At 42.6% G+C, this 16,318-nt stretch overlaps 1 protein-coding gene across 1 annotated transcript in view; it reads left to right on the top strand.

Annotated features, from left to right (window-relative positions):
- Positions 1 to 14,993: 14,993 nt before the first annotated feature.
- The window catches only part of mast3a (microtubule associated serine/threonine kinase 3a), a gene marked incomplete at both ends in the record, with an annotated part of 65,734 nt that continues 64,409 nt past the window's right edge, over positions 14,994 to 16,318 (top strand). Inside the window, one exon of the mRNA XM_080725775.1 lies at positions 14,994 to 15,032. Within this exon, the coding sequence (XP_080581901.1) occupies positions 14,994 to 15,032 (39 nt within the window). The remainder of the gene's footprint in view (positions 15,033 to 16,318) is intronic.

The following is a 16,318-nucleotide window of genomic DNA, read 5'->3' as shown; positions in this document are numbered from 1 at the left end:
TGTGCCCATTTTAATTGGCTATTCAGTGTATTCCACAAAAGAGAGAGTGTTGCCTGGGTGAAGTCACCAGGAAATGTTCCCATTTAATTGCATGCAAGTATTTGATCACTTATACATGAGACATCAGCATATTAGTTAACATGAATTTAACTTGGAGTCAGTGTATTTCACTGACAAAGGGCGTGTAGTGTAGGCATTTTTCTACAGTCTATGAGTGTAGGTAGTAGAGTGCAGTGTTTCCCAACCTTTATTTCTGCCAAGGCACACTTTTCATAGCCAAATTATCCTAGATACATGGCACACCTAGATATATGGTGTGTGTGGCTACTGGCTATTTTCAAAATGTTTGCCTCTTCCTTATATTATTTTACAATTTACCAGTTGATTACTTTTGATACTTTTTTCTTTCTTGAGGTATTAAAAAGGTTTTAAAAGTCCTTAAATTGTGACCTAATTGTCAAATTTCAAAGGGCACACCAAAGCATCTCAAAGGGCAAACCAAAGGTCCGCGGCACTTCACTTAGACACTTAGTGCCCAGTTGTCCAAGTGCCCACATGTCCCTAGCCACATCTCTATCTCTATCAAAAAAGATAAAAAGAAAAGGAGCCCACATTTCCCTAGTGCCCAGTTGTCCAGGTGCACACCTCTCCAAGTGTCCACATGTCCCTAGCCACATCTATTAAACAAGAATTGACACACAGTCAATATAAAATCTGTGGATTGGTGTGTTGACGTTAGTGTAAAAAAAATTTTTTGAAAAAAAAAAAAAAGTTTGAAAAAAAAAGTTTAGGTCCAAAAATGTGTTAAAAAATCGACCTGATGGTGGCGCTATATGGGACAGATCCATGTCGATGAGATAAGTGTAGACATACTGTGTAGCGATTTGTGTGATTTTAGGGCAAAAACTGTAGGAGCAGTATTCAAAAATGTGTTTTAAAAAATTTGGCGGGGATCCCTGGAGCTGCGGGGGTCCCTGGAAGGGTGGAGGTTGTGGATTGGCAGACAAGGATTGTGTGTGGAAAATTTCACATGGATAGGGGCAAAAAAGTGTGATGTGACGTGACAGACAGACTGACGGACAGACAGGCGGTGGAGGTTTTCATAGTAACTGCGACCTGACGGTCGCAATTATAATCATTAGTATTGTTTATTTTAATTATTATTATTAAGGAACTCTAGAAATCTCAGTTGGAACTGATGGATGGATGGATTATTTTAGAGTAAGCTACTTTATTTACCATTATTGTGTACTCCGCCACATGGGGAGCAATCTTCAATTCAATCTTCAATTCAAAGAAGCTTTATTGGCATGAGAACACAAACGTTTACACAGTGGTGGAAAAAGTACCTACATTTTTATAATTAAGTAAAAGTATCAATTCTGCAATGTAGAATCACTCTGTTACAAGTAAAAGTCCAGAATTAAAAATGTACTTGAGTAAAAGTACAAAAGTATTGGTATCCCACCCAGACGCCCCAATACTGGACTGCCACCGGGTCCCAAAAGGCAGCCCCCAGACATCAGAAATTTAAAAAAACAAAACAAAAACATAATAGGTTATATAATCCCAGAGGGAAGGTGCTATGTGGCGACATATTTATCTAAAAGGTAAAAAAAGAAAAAAAAAACTAATGTCCATGAGTCAGTTGTAAAATAAAGTAAGGCCTGCCAGTCGAGAGAGGCTGCTGTTACAACCAAAAAAGAAAAAGTAACAAAAATAGTAGTGATACCACCTCCCAGCCGGCAGAGGCAGCGTAGAACCATTAATTGTCGAGCGCATAGGTCGAGCGTGGTTCAGAGTTCAGAGTTCACAGTTTGGTCCATCCTGTCAGAGGCACACAATGGCGGCCACCGACCAAAAACAAACAACTCAGGCTATCAGCATATTAGAGCCACATCGTAAGATGAAGTATAAAAACAACGAAAACATGTCGAGAAGTCTCGACTACAATCATGTCATCATAAAGTGCAAAGCATTCGATCGCTCTCTAACACTTAACTAAACCGCCGTAACGTAATCGTCATGTACGGAGAGAAAGAAACAGCGCATATTAGCATACCACAGGCGCAATAGAATTCGCCGTAAACAAAATACCCAATTGAGTAAACAAGTGGTTCGCATTAACCGTTGGAACGGACATGTCTACATACGCCGTTTGATCATATAATATCAGTCAAAAAAGGGTTGCGTATTTTCGTCAGAAAAAATAGGAAAATTAAAGAAAGAAAAAACCTGTTAGCATGTACTAGCTAGTTAGCCAACCCCACACACTATCGCCCATTCCCGTCTGTCTTTCAATGTTATATGAGATACTTAAAGTGTGGTTCCTGTGGAAATAAGCCTCGGCTTTCTAGGATCTCTAGTTGACCTTGTACCAGTGATTTGTACTGTCATGAAACTGTACTTTTTTCTATTGCAAACTTCTAATAAATTCTTCAATCAATCAATCAGTTATTGCTTTGTAGATTAGCATTATTGGGCTAAATGTAAAGACGCTACGCTGCGCCAACCGTGAGCAGTTTAACAAATTTGCTACGTACGTCTACACAAACGGTCAGATTACAAAGATAAATTGCTTAGTGAAGGCTCACGGATGTCACCATAGGGTACGCTCCAGCAGAATGTCCCGTAATGATCGTATTATTTAAAGAGGAGCATTTTAATCCGATCGGTCGTCGTTTCCTTAAAAAGGTATTAATGTATCTAAGTGCAGTACACCTCGCAACCGATGGGGTCGCATGGCTGAAAAACAACAGAAAATGACGTCTGATCGGATTAAAATGCTGTTTATTAAACAATACGAAAGATACAGGTAATTCTGCTTGAGCGTACCATACTGTGACATCTGTGAGACTTCAGTAAGCACTTTATCTTTGAAATATGAACGTTTTTGTAGACGTACGTAGCAAATAGGTTTAACTGCTCAACACGAGGTTGAAGTGAATGTATTACACACCGTGACTCGTGCGTTAGCCTGCAGCTAGCGCTAGCTAGCGTTAGCCTGCAGCTAGCGCTAGCTAACGTTAGCGTTAGCCGTTAGCCACACATCCAGAATAGTCTAAGTCAATTTTCCAACGGCGAGTGAACGATTGCATTCCGAGTTGGGTCGCCGTTTTATTCCATGAGTAATTGTGTATAACATGTCTGCGTTAGCCTGCAGCTAGCGCTAGCTAGCGTTAGCCTGCAGCTAGCGCTAGCTAACGTTAGCGTTAGCCGTTAGCCACACATCCAGAATAGTCTAATTAATATATGTCAATTTTCCAACGGCGAGTGAACGATTGCATTCCGTGTCCTTCATGGATTTTTTCCCCCCTGGCTGTCAATGTTTTTATTGTTCAAAAAGAAAACGTTCTGAACGTTAAAACTAGATAGTTTTACGATCATAACAATGTGACAAACGGATCGGATCCTTTTTTTCCAAACTCGAGAAGAAGAACAGCGCAAGGCCGCTCCCAGAGCCCTAGAATGGAGAGTTGCGTGTCCGCGGTGACACCACTCTCTGATTATACTGCTCTGGCCGCTCCCAATCATGACACTAGCTTGGTTACCATGTGACATGCGACAGCCAATCGGCAAATAGGTGACCTAGGTGACCTAGGTCGCCTGAATGTCTCAGGACAATGTAACGCGTTTAATGTAATCTGTTTCACAGATTTAAAAAGAGCACTACATGCCAATGGAAAATGATTAAACATTTTGTGATTATGAGAAATAGAGACACATCTGAAGGTTGAAAATAGATGGTCAGCAAGGCAGAAGCATTATTGATTTTTGTAGTATGTATATATATATATATATATATATATATATAATAAAAGTATATAGAAGACCTTCATCAGAAGGGACTGCATCAGGTGCTATACATCATGTATAGCACCTGATGAAGCCTGATGCGGCAAAACGCGTTGTGCTAATAAAGAATTAATAATGCAGTAAGCAGTGGTCCATCGCAGTTCAGGGTTGCAGTCCCTTCTGATGAAGGTCTTCCATATACTTTTATAGTTTACATGTCTGCTGATTAGACTGCACCTTCGATACGGGCCTTTTGGATGTGCAGGAGTCCCTTCTCTTTGTCATATATATATCTAAATATATATATATATATATATATATATATATATATATATATATATATATATATATGTATATATATATATATTAATAATTAAGACTAGACTAGACTAAAACAATTGCAGAAGACTAAAACAGGACTAAGACTAAATGGTGTGTTATTCAAAAAACTAAGACTAAGACTAATAGCTGTAAATATTAACACTGGTATGAAACTGTGCAATGAAATTAAAGCCAAGTACATATTTTATCTTTACATTTTGAGAATGGCACTATCTGTTCTTTTCAAATCTTGTTGATTTTGCACAGAGAGTAGCAGACAGTGTCAGATGTGATCGATACTGTTACTATATCATTTGCAGAGCAGAGATTTTGTACCTGACAGTGGCACTTGTGGCACACACTAGGCATTGTAGCCTATAGCCATAGCAGTTTTACTTCTTTTGAGAGTTACCTGAACATTGAACAACACAAGACTAAAATATTTTGATATTAGTCGACTAAACTAGACTAGACTAAAACAATATCAGAAGACTAAAACAGGACTAAGACTTCATGGTGTGTTATTTAAAAGATTAAGACTAAATCAAAATTTGCTGAAAGAATTAACACTGCCTTGAGGGGAATTTACGGGGTCCCTGCTACAATGACTGATACAAATAGAGCCCCTGTAGCAACTCATAATTTAATAACGGCTCATAATGTAATTAAGGGCTCATAATCCCCTGTTTATAACTCTGAGAGTGAGAATCTAGGTGAGGATTTTACAGTGTAGATTGTGTTCCCAGAGATACAAAATAAAAAGTACAGTATCAAACTGGGGGCCTTGGAATTAAAAAGGTTGAGAGCAAGACAGCAAGTGCTGTATGGTGATGCTCTGCACTCACTCACACCAGTAACTGTGCTTATATACCTCAACCAGATCAGAATTGGCATCCAATTTGTAAGCAGCGCTTTAAATGGGCAACACATAAATGGGGTGCTAGGTGAGAAGCCCCTCACTGCAGAGTGCAGAACAAGGTCTGTCAGAAGATCTCATGAAACACCTTCAGACCCCACTGGTTGAGATACTCTGGCCAAGACTTTGGCAAGACACAAGACAGATAGTCAGCACAGCTCCAGGAGGCCCTCTAGTGATAATGAAGATGTCATGCAGCCTGTGTATTGGGCCTGTTTTAGGCATGTCATGTCATTATAAAAGAACATTTAAAAGGAAATCACAAAAATAGCAGATCTACAAGCCTACTATAATGTTTGTCTAGTAACAGTGGTCTCCCTGTCTCTTCAACTCTTTAGTACAGGGGTCTTCAACAGGTGTTCCGGGACCCCCTAGGGTCCCCAGAGTTACTACAGGGGGACCTCCTGTCAAGGTGTGGAAAACGGAGGTGTAGGACTCAGGTGCAGATACAACAGTCTCAGGCAGAATAATGAAGATGCTGGGGTATTTATTAACACGACGCAGGAAATACAAGCAACAGGGACAAACTAAACTGGGAAAACTAAGGGCAGGAAATACAAAATGTTCAAGGACTAGAAATACACAGGGTTAAGGATCACAGGTCTTACCACATCAAAATACGACAACGAACTGACAAGGAACTGAAAACACAGGGGCACATATATAGACTTGGACTAACTAGGCACAGGTGCAAAAGATTGGCTAATCACTGGTGAGACAAGGCAGGTAACAGAAACTAGACAGACAGGAAACACTGAGAGCAATACTACAAAATAAAGGTACACAAGGAAATCATCAACGATCATAATACAAGATTAATACAGAACAGGGATACACAGGTTAAAGTACAAATACCAGTAGACTAGACCAAGTCACGGTTCTAAGGACCAGACTGTGACAGGTGAACGCCTCTAAACTCCCAAGGCTACTTACAGTAGATAACTAACATACAAATACACATTTTACAATAGAGGCTTTCAAAGCATTGCAAATACTTTCCAAAAATACTGACAAAGTCACGGCCCTTAGGAGCGGACCGTGACAGTGCCTCCCCCTTAAGGGATGGCTTCCAGACATCCCACAAGTTACAACATAGTTCAAAACATAGTCCATAACATTTAGCAGGGTGGGTGGAGGGGGTCTGGAAGGAGGGCCCAGGGGCAACAGGAAAAAAAACCCTGGGGCAAAACCCTAAACAAACTCTAGGCAGGGACAGGGCACAGAACAGGGCACAGAACTATACTGGAATTACAGGGCGGGAACGACCTGCACGTAATTCAAAATTCTGGCCTAATAGGGACTGGGCAAGAGAAAACACAAACAACTACACAGGGAAAACACACAGAAAGTCAGGCAGGAAAACACACAAAAACAGTCATACAAACCAGACAGGGAAAGAAGCATACACATCAGGTACACAGAAACAAGCACACAGGCGACATTCAAACAGACACAGATAGAAACAATTAAGGCCAACATACAGAACACAGACTAGATGACTGACAGACAACTAGCTGTAAAGCTGACAACCGGGCAGAAAAACAGAAAATGCAGGTATACAGACTAGAGCAAAACAGTCAAAGACCACAGAAAACAGAGGGAATCACACAGAAAGGCAGACGGGCAAACACGCAGACCAGCAAACGGACAGACAGACAGGCAGAAGGTGACACAAACCAACAGAGAGACAGATCAACTGACACACAAGCAGGCAGGCAGACATACACGAGGTTTGACACAATAGTTGAGTGAATGGGTCAGAAGGGAGCGAGGAGGACAGGGGAGAAGAGAGACGGACAAACAGACTGGCAGACACACTAGCAGCCACACAGGTAGAAAGACAGGCAGACAAACAAATAGAGTGTGCATCTAATGGGAGGATAGAAGGAACTACACCCTTGGCCAAATAGCTGTGTGTTCTAGCATGGAACTGGGTGGATTTAACAGACTGGCGAAATGGGGAATTTCGTGGTGAAACAGGAGGGTTTGGAATGGGGCTACAAACACTGCTGGGACCAGGGCTAGATACAGTGCTGACATTGGCATTATAACTGAGGGACAGGGGTACCTGAGGACAATGAGACACTGGCACTGGCAAAAGGCAGGGGTCAGGTGGATGCAGAGCAGTTTGGGGGTCCGGTGGTTGGCGTGTAAGCCCAGGGTCAGGCAACTGTTGCGCAAGCCCAGAACTCAACATTTGGGGTGCCGGTCTGGAATCCAACCGCTGGAGTGCAGACCCAAGGCCCAACGACTTGGATATGGGCCCAGGGTCCAACGGCTGGAGTCCTGCTGTTTCGTACAGCAGTGACAACCATTGGCCGTCAGAAAGTTCAGCAAAGTCAGCAGGGGAAACGGACGAGGGTCCCGGCAGACTGTCAGCAGAGACAGCTGAATGTACATTTGGCCGTGCAACAGTATTGACCACTGGCAGGGCGTCGGCGGGGGCAGCCGGCAAGGAAACAGGGGGGACACAGGCAGGGACAGATGATGAGGACTCCGACGGGGCGTCGACGGGGACGGCCGACGAGGGTTCTGACGGGGCAGCGGCGGGGACCGCAGACGAGCGTTCAGACGGGGCGGCAGCGGCCTCAGGCAAGGCGGCGGCAGCTTCAGGCAAGACGATGGCGGCAGCGGCGGCCTCAGGCGAGACGGCGGCGGCTTCAGGCAAGACGATGGCGGCAGCGGCGGTCTCAGGCGAGACGGCGGCGGCTTCAGGCAAGACGATGGCGGCTTCAGGCAAGACGATGGTGGCAGCGGCGGCCTCAGGCAAGACGGCGGCGGCTTCAGGCGAGACGATGGCGGCAGCGGCGGCCTCAGGTGAGACGGCGGCGGCTTCAGGCGAGACGAAGGCGGCGGCGGCCTCAGGCGAGGCGGCGGCGGCTTCAGGCGAGGCGGCGGCGGCCTCAGGCGAGGCGGCGGCGGCTTCAGGCAAGACGTTGGCGGAGGCAGAGGTGGCTTCAGGCGAGACGTCGGTGGAGGCGACGGCGGCAGAGACGGCCTCAGGCAGGACTGTAGATGGAGTCTCACTGGGCAGTAGTGGAGTCTTGGTCTCACTGGATACCGGGGACTCTGCATCGCTGGGCAGTGGACCCTCGCTGAAGCTGGGCAGTGTAGAGCCGGACGGCGTAGAGCTGGGCGGCGTAGAGCCGGGCAGTGTAGGGCCGGGCGGCGTAGAGCCGGGCGGTGTAGAGCCAGGCGGCGTAGAGACGGGCGACGTAGAGACGGGCGGAATGCCGGCAGAGACGGCCGACAAGGCAGGCAGGGCATGCAGGGTGTCGGCTGGTATTGCTGACAAGGCAGGCATGGCAGGCTGGGTGCTGGACAGCAGAGGAGGCTCACCGTCGCTGTTCAGCAGTGGAGGCTCACCGCTCTCCTGCAGTGGAGCCTTACCACCACTCATCAGCCGTGGAGTCTCCTGGACACTGGGCAGCAGGTGACGCTGGCGCTGGCGGGAGCCATGGCGATCTCGCCCCCTCCTGGAGGACCCACGGTTTCCCATGAACGCGACCAAGCGAAACCCCTCAGAAGGGTCTTGGACTGGAGTTGACTCAGGGTAGACAGGTACTTTTGCCTGGCTGCAAAAGTAGGCAAGCAGGCTTGTAGGCTGGTCTTTCCGTGGTGCAGGATTGGGGCAGGCAGGAGCAGATGAAGGCTGGAGGCCCACAAACCCAAGTCTAACTGACTGGGGCATGGGCTGGTCAGTAGCAGGCTGGGGAGCAGGAGAGATGGAGCTGGACTGAAGATAGGTCTCCAACTTCTCCTGGACCACATTTAGGTGAGGAACAAAGTGGCTCACCCAAGGCCTCTCCTTTAACCACAGCTGCTGGGTGTTAACTCTCTCTTGTAGTTCAGCACGCTGACTGGAGGAGGAAGAGGCAATAAGACATGCCACTGAATGGTCGAACTCCTCTACCTTTTGTTTAAAGAGCTGTTGTTCTGCTGAGTCCATAATGGTCAGTTCGTACTGTCAAGGTGTGGAAAACGGAGGTGTAGGACTCAGGTGCAGATACAACAGTCTCAGGCAGAATAATGAAGATGCTGGGGTATTTATTAACACGACGCAGGAAATACAAGCAACAGGGACAAACTAAACTGGGAAAACTAAGGGCAGGAAATACAAAATGTTCAAGGACTAGAAATACACAGGGTTAAGGATCACAGGTCTTACCACATCAAAATACGACAACGAACTGACAAGGAACTGAAAACACAGGGGCACATATATAGACTTGGACTAACTAGGCACAGGTGCAAAAGATTGGCTAATCACTGGTGAGACAAGGCAGGTAACAGAAACTAGACAGACAGGAAACACTGAGAGCAATACTACAAAATAAAGGTACACAAGGAAATCATCAACGATCATAATACAAGATTAATACAGAACAGGGATACACAGGTTAAAGTACAAATACCAGTAGACTAGACAAAGTCACGGTTCTAAGGACCAGACTGTGACAGGTGAACGCCTCTAAACTCCCAAGGCTACTTACAGTAGATAACTAACATACAAATACACATTTTACAATAGAGGCTTTCAAAGCATTGCAAATACTTTCCAAAAATACTGACAAAGTCACGGCCCTTAGGAGCGGACCGTGACACCTCCAAATCTTTGAGTGATAGAAAAAAAATCTCCTTTTTTATATTAACCACTTGAACCCTAGCGTCCATGTTCTGAGAACTTTAGCCAAAAATAGCAAATCGGCAAAGAGCTTTGGTGTAGAGGGGGAAAAGAGCAGACTAAGTACAGAGTGAAAGGTCAAATTTATTAAGTATTGACGGTTCAATACAGTAAATGTCTGAAAACACAAATTAACATGAATCCTAAAATACACTGATGATTGTGCTGTCAAACAATGAAACTATATGGAATCTATGAACAGCTTGTGGGGGTCCCTACTTCATCTCTCTCTCAACTAAGGGGTCCTTGGCCTGAAAACGTTGAAGACCCCTGCAGTTTCATCCAGTCAGGAGAAGTCACAGGACACAGGATATTAAACAAGTGATATTGGAACTGATGAAACCAAATAATCAGAAACACTATAAATATAAGATCAGTATCAACTTACATTTATAGTGTTGCAGATCCAATTTTGGAGTTATCCTGATTGTCTGAAATTGATATCCTGACCTGAAAATATATTTTCTGTTTACTAGAGAGCTGGGGGGTCAGAGAAACCCCTGTTACTGAATAAACATTCTATAGCAAAGGTTACTAGGAAGCTTTTAACAAATTAGGCCTAGGATTATTGACTGCTTTAACAATTGAAAAATAGCAGATATACAAGCTCACAGCGCGGCACCAAGTGCCGCGCTGCGAGCTTGTAGATCTGCTATTTTTGAAAAAGTTGTGAAAATGTGTGCAAATCTTATGTATTTTTTTTTTTTTAATAATCAAATTTTTTATTGAGTTTACACAAGAAAATGAGTGACAGAAAAGTAATAATATACATAATATACAAACTGCAATAAAACAAATTAAAGACAAACAGAAACAATAACAAAAAGAAAAATACAAACAAAAATACGGGCGGGCGAATAGCACAATACAATATTCATACAGTTATCCATACTTATCCATACACAGTCAATTATTCAGAATCTTATGTATTTTTAAAGCGAACGTTTGTAACTCAAATTTTGCTTCTGGGTGGTCCCTGGAACTAAATATTTTGAGATGGGGGTCCGTGGCCAAATAAATATCATTTTGGGGGTCCTTCACATGAAAAAGTTTGAGCACCACTGACATAGTAGTCTCTCAAGAACAGACTAACTGAGCTACAGTTAAGTGAAAAGGACCTTTTCTTTGACGATGGCTGGCCAGATTGCTGACATAGAAACATAGATTCAAAAGACACTTATAGAATCGGGTCAAAATTCTAATTTTCACAATTTTTCAAAAAATAGCAGATCTACAAGCTTGCAGCGTGGCACTCGGTGCCGCGTTGTGAGCTTGTATATCTGCTATTTTTCAATAGTTAAAGCATAAAATAATAAAACACAATAATGTGTACCTGGGCCGTTCTAAATGGGATAATATCACTTACACACTCTTTAATCTGAGCCAGGATTCAAAGTGTGATGAATTAGATGGCATTGTGGTATTGTGTTGCCTATCATTTATTAGGCTACACATACTGTATGACATTGAATCTTGTGATACAGGACATACAAAGCTCACATACTTCAATGACCAAGCATTGCAGATGAAGAGGGGGAGAAAGAGGTGAGGCTTTCATGCTTGGCTCCACTAATGAGCACAGATTATTTGAAGTTGACCTCCCCTGAACAGGAATGGACAAACACAGCCCTCAACCACACAACTAAATATTATATTCACATATGTTTCTAAACACAACACAATCCTCAGTGTTATCAATTTGTAGTTTAATTAACACTCAGTATTATATAGGCTACATAGGCTGGCTACAGGAATTGGCCAGAAATGCATATGACAATCATATACTGTAAAATATAGATGACAATATATATCAGTAAAGGTTTCATGTTCAAAATCGTAATTTGGCCACTGAAAATGTAATTTCTCCCATGTCCATAATGAATTATATATGTAAATGTTTTGGTATTATTATTATTATTGCTGCTGTGTATTTTAAAACTATTAAAAGCTATTCTGTGTACTCTTTTCAAAAAACACTTGAACACACTCTACGTTTGTCTTTGTCACCTTGGGTTGATGTTTTTTTTGGGAAACCCACAAGGAAGCTGTCAATGCTTTTGGTCATTGATTCTAATCTTGTTTGGTGATGATGCCTGGAAACAACATTGAAGAAAGGTGTATGGCAAAGAAATACAAAAGAAAGGCCATGAAAGGTCATGTCAAAATCAGGGCCAAACTGCCTTACATAATATATGATGGCAAACGATTTAAGACTGACAGCTATGTACCTTCAATCCTTATGAAAATACACTGTGTCTTCTATTCAGCATATGGTTGAATGAGCAATTTCAATTATCCTTTTTAACCACTTAAATTAAAAAAGACATTATAGGCAAACACACAAAAAAGAGTGAATGTTGTTGCATATCTGCAAGCTAATGAGGCATTGCAATACAGTGTGGTTATTCATTAATAAGATAAAGCAAATGGTATAAAACAAACTGAAATCAAATGTTAAAAACTGCAGTGATTGTAAAGTGCAGCAAGGAGCATGGAGCAAGTGCATAGAAATAGGCCTAAAATGATCTATCAAATCTCTGTGCTCCAATTTGAATTTAACATATTTTAGGCAATTTTGTTTTTTGGAGTTCCCAGACAGTTTTATAGCCCAATCAGTGGACACGCCAAAGGCTTCTCAGTCAGGCCCTAAAATGTGCTTAAAACAGAGAACAAGAGTGTGTATTCATGCTCCAGCCCTCACAACAGTGGACATGTGACTCCACCCAACAAGACACCGACCATTGTATGGAAAAACACGATGGTACCATTGAGTGACAATCATAAATAAATCACACTGCTGCCCTTTGTAGATGACCAGGCTCCATTATTCTTCCTCGCCCTCTCTTTGGATGTGTATCCTACAGTACAAATACCACATTATTTCACATGATCGGAGAATAGTAGATCAACAGTATTGCATTAAACAGCTAAATGCACTGTACAGAACAGACCACAACATATGGAGAGACAAGTGGAGGACATATGCTGGAGGGCAGAGTGCAATAAATGGACACGTTTGTATCTTGTACTTGTTGTCAACAGATGCAGTCTATTTATTGAAACTAAAGCACAATATTAACCAAAGACCAGGGAGTTACAACTACTCTTGAAGATATGCGTCACATATGACAACACACACACGCACACACACACACACACACACACACACACACACACACACACACACACACACACACACACACACACACACACACACACACACACACACACACACAAACACACACACACACACACACACACACACACACACACACACACACACACACACACACATACACACACACACACACACACACACACACACACACACACACACACAACACGAGCCTGTGGCATCACTGGGGCCATGCACTATCAGTAGCCTTGGAATCCCTTGGTATATCCCAGGGCAGGGATTAAGGAAATACCTGTTAAACAGGTAGCCTATTTCCTTGATGGAAATACCTGTTATGGCATTGATGCACAGTAGAAGGCTTACATACAACATGCATGAGAGCAGGGACGTGCTGGGCCCCTGATTCAGCCCGGGAAAAAGAGTTGGAGAGGCCCTCATTGTGACAAGCCAGTGGGCCTATTACAGTTATATTTCGTCGTTGTCCGGTGGAAACCTTGTTTGTCCAAAACCGTTTGTTTCGTATTTATCATTTTAAAAATGAGTTAAACTAGTGAAAACAGCCGATCAACAAGGTGCGAGGCGTTGTGTGCTTGTAGATCTGCTGTTTTCACTACTTTTGTGCGACGGCCTTGTATGATGAAGCAGGGCTTTGCTTTGCGAAAAAAAAATACAAATTTGAAACTTGGAGGTTTTCTGCCCGACAGTGGCGATTAACTTTGTTGGCCGCTCAGCCCCCAAAATGGAACAAAGGCCGACATTTTATTTACATTTTTTTCCCTAATGGCCGGCCTGGACTGGCCGGGAATGAACCGGCCGTTCGGGAGTTGCCCCGCTTTTCCCAATGGCCAGCACGTCCCTGCATGAGAGGCTGCTAAGCACAGCAGCAGCAAAATGCTAGTTCACCAAATTTTACAGGAGGGTGGGATGATGAGCAGTGGCGTAAAGTAACTAAGTACATCTACTCAAGTACTGTACTTTTTTTTTACTAGTACAATTTTGAGGCATTTGTAGCCTACTTTACTTCTTTTCCAATACTTAGTTGTAGGCCTACTTCTACTTCACTACATCTCGGATCAAAATATTGTAGGCCTACTTTTACTCCACTACATTAATTTGAACACTTTAGTTACTAGTTACTTTGTAGATTTAGATTATTATTACAAAACATATATTAACCACTTCAGCCTCATACATTTCGTCCATTTGAAAATAGCAGATCTACAAGCTCACAATGTGTTGTGAATGCCACGCATTGTGAGCTTGTAGATCTGTTATTTTAAAAAGATTTGTATAGGTCTACATTTAAAACTTGAAATTGGACATTCTGCACAATGAGTACTTTTGCATTTGGTACTTTAAGTACATTTTTATACCCATACTTTTGTACTTTTTGATTGATTGATTGAAGACTTTATTAGAAGTTTGCATAGGAAGAGGTACAGTTTCATGACATTCTGGGCGTATACTTGTAAAGGCCCATTCCCACTGGGCCAGATGAGATAACAGTTAAAAAAAAATCTCTTTCTCCAGATATTTTTCCATTTAAAGTGGATGGTAGATACAGATAAAAAAATATCTACCACAGATATTTGCCACAGATACTTTTATCTGTGGAAAATATTTTTTGTATCTGTATCTACCATCCACTTTGAATGGAAACATATCTGGAGAAAGAGATTTTTTTATCTGTTATCTGGCCCAGAGGGAATGGGCCTTATTTCTGCATTGCATTTGCAGAATTTATACTTAGTAAAATATCTAAAGTAAAGTACTTTTTCCACTACTGATGATGAGTCCCACAAGTCCTATCCAAATTGATTCCCTGCCCGGTTGCCTATGAACGCAGCAGCAAGGGATGTTGTGGTGGTGGGAACCGTGGGATTCGTGGGAATAAGCTCCTCCCTGTGGTTCATTCCAATATTCTCATTCGATCAGGTGATCATCAACCAGGCTGGCAGTCAAGCCAAACTGGCCAGACTGGCCACCGATTCGGGGAGATTATCATCATGGGCATTGGGAAGTGTGGCGTAAAATCCACTGAGACCGCGGCGGCGATGAGGACTCTTTGCAGCGGTTGTTGTGATGCCAGAATGGGCTGAATCAAAACTGGTTGAAAGGGGAACGTTTTATCGTCTTTAGCGATGGACGAGCCGAACATTCTGAGACGTCGTGGGCTGCAGGTAAATTACTGTACAAGAGTGTCAAGGCTTTTGAATGTAAATGTTCTTCTCTCCAATGATTATCCTTGATAACGCACGCGTTGTTGGATAGCTGCTTTTCAAGGCAGGTGGACAGTCACAGGCTGATAAACAAACAGTGATTAAATAGCAGTGTCCAATGCAATTGGTAATGGCACCATTATATGAACATTTCTCTGGGTTTTTGGTTTTTGCCTGCAGGGGTGGGAGGAGGGGGATCTCCTCAAATTTTCCATTCACACTTGTAACTAAATAACGTCCATTTGTTTATTCCACTGAGACACTGATCCGGTGTCCGGCGATTGCGTGACATTGTTTTGAAATAGTAATGAATACTATCGATCCGTTTACACCATGAATGGTGTCCAATGCATGTGAGTAGGCGGTGGCAGCGACAGAACCCCTGGCTAGAACCACAGAACCACAAGACACTTGATAATGGCACTCTTATTTACATTTAGATTAAAATTAAAATATAGGCTGTTAGTTGTCATTATATCAAAATCAAATGGACAACACATTGTGAATGGGTCTTTATGTTTTCTATGGTAGCCTAATTTTTAGATAACATGCTAAATAACAATGGATAACATCATACAAATGCTGCTGTATAGGATAACATACTGACATAGCTATCAGATACATTTGGATAGCTATGTCAGTACGTCAAATTAAGTCTCTGTTTTTAATTAGAGTAAATTTTATTAAAAGCAAGCAAAGCGTTATCAGTTGGCTATATTTTATTAATAATATTTATCTGTAAATTACTGCTACCCTGAATGCCTTCTGTGTTCAGAGGTACATGGGTAAAGACCATCCTTGGTTGCCTTGGTGATAGGAGCTTAAACCCAACGAATCAAAAGCCTGAGTGGTTGAGATGTCTCTTTAATTTTTTCCTGTCTTGTTTATCATTGAGGAATGTCCGGAATGCTGATAAAGTGCTTTTTTTCTATCGATCATTCATTTCCATCCTTAGATTGAATGGAGGAAGGCTTGCTTCTCATTTTTTAACACAAATGTAAAATAGGAATTGTGGTTGAATTATAGTGGTGGGTCACTGCACACTGCACAGCCTATACTGAACATGCAATTATGATTTCTGTACATGAGGTCCATGATAATATGCAGTATGTTGATGATGAATGTGAAGGTTATGGTTTGTGAGACTGTGATATCAATCAGGTTTTTTTAAACAACTCTCATGCTCCCTCAACACTCCATTTGTGGATTGTTCCGTTTAACAAAAACCCAATGGACATTTTCACCTC

This window comes from Nannobrachium achirus, assembly GCF_963921795.1.
Source record: "Nannobrachium achirus genome assembly, chromosome: 5".
NCBI lineage: Eukaryota > Metazoa > Chordata > Actinopteri > Myctophiformes > Myctophidae > Nannobrachium > Nannobrachium achirus.
The sequence above is the reverse complement of the archived record's forward strand: the minus strand, read 5'-3'. Positions and strand labels throughout refer to the sequence as shown.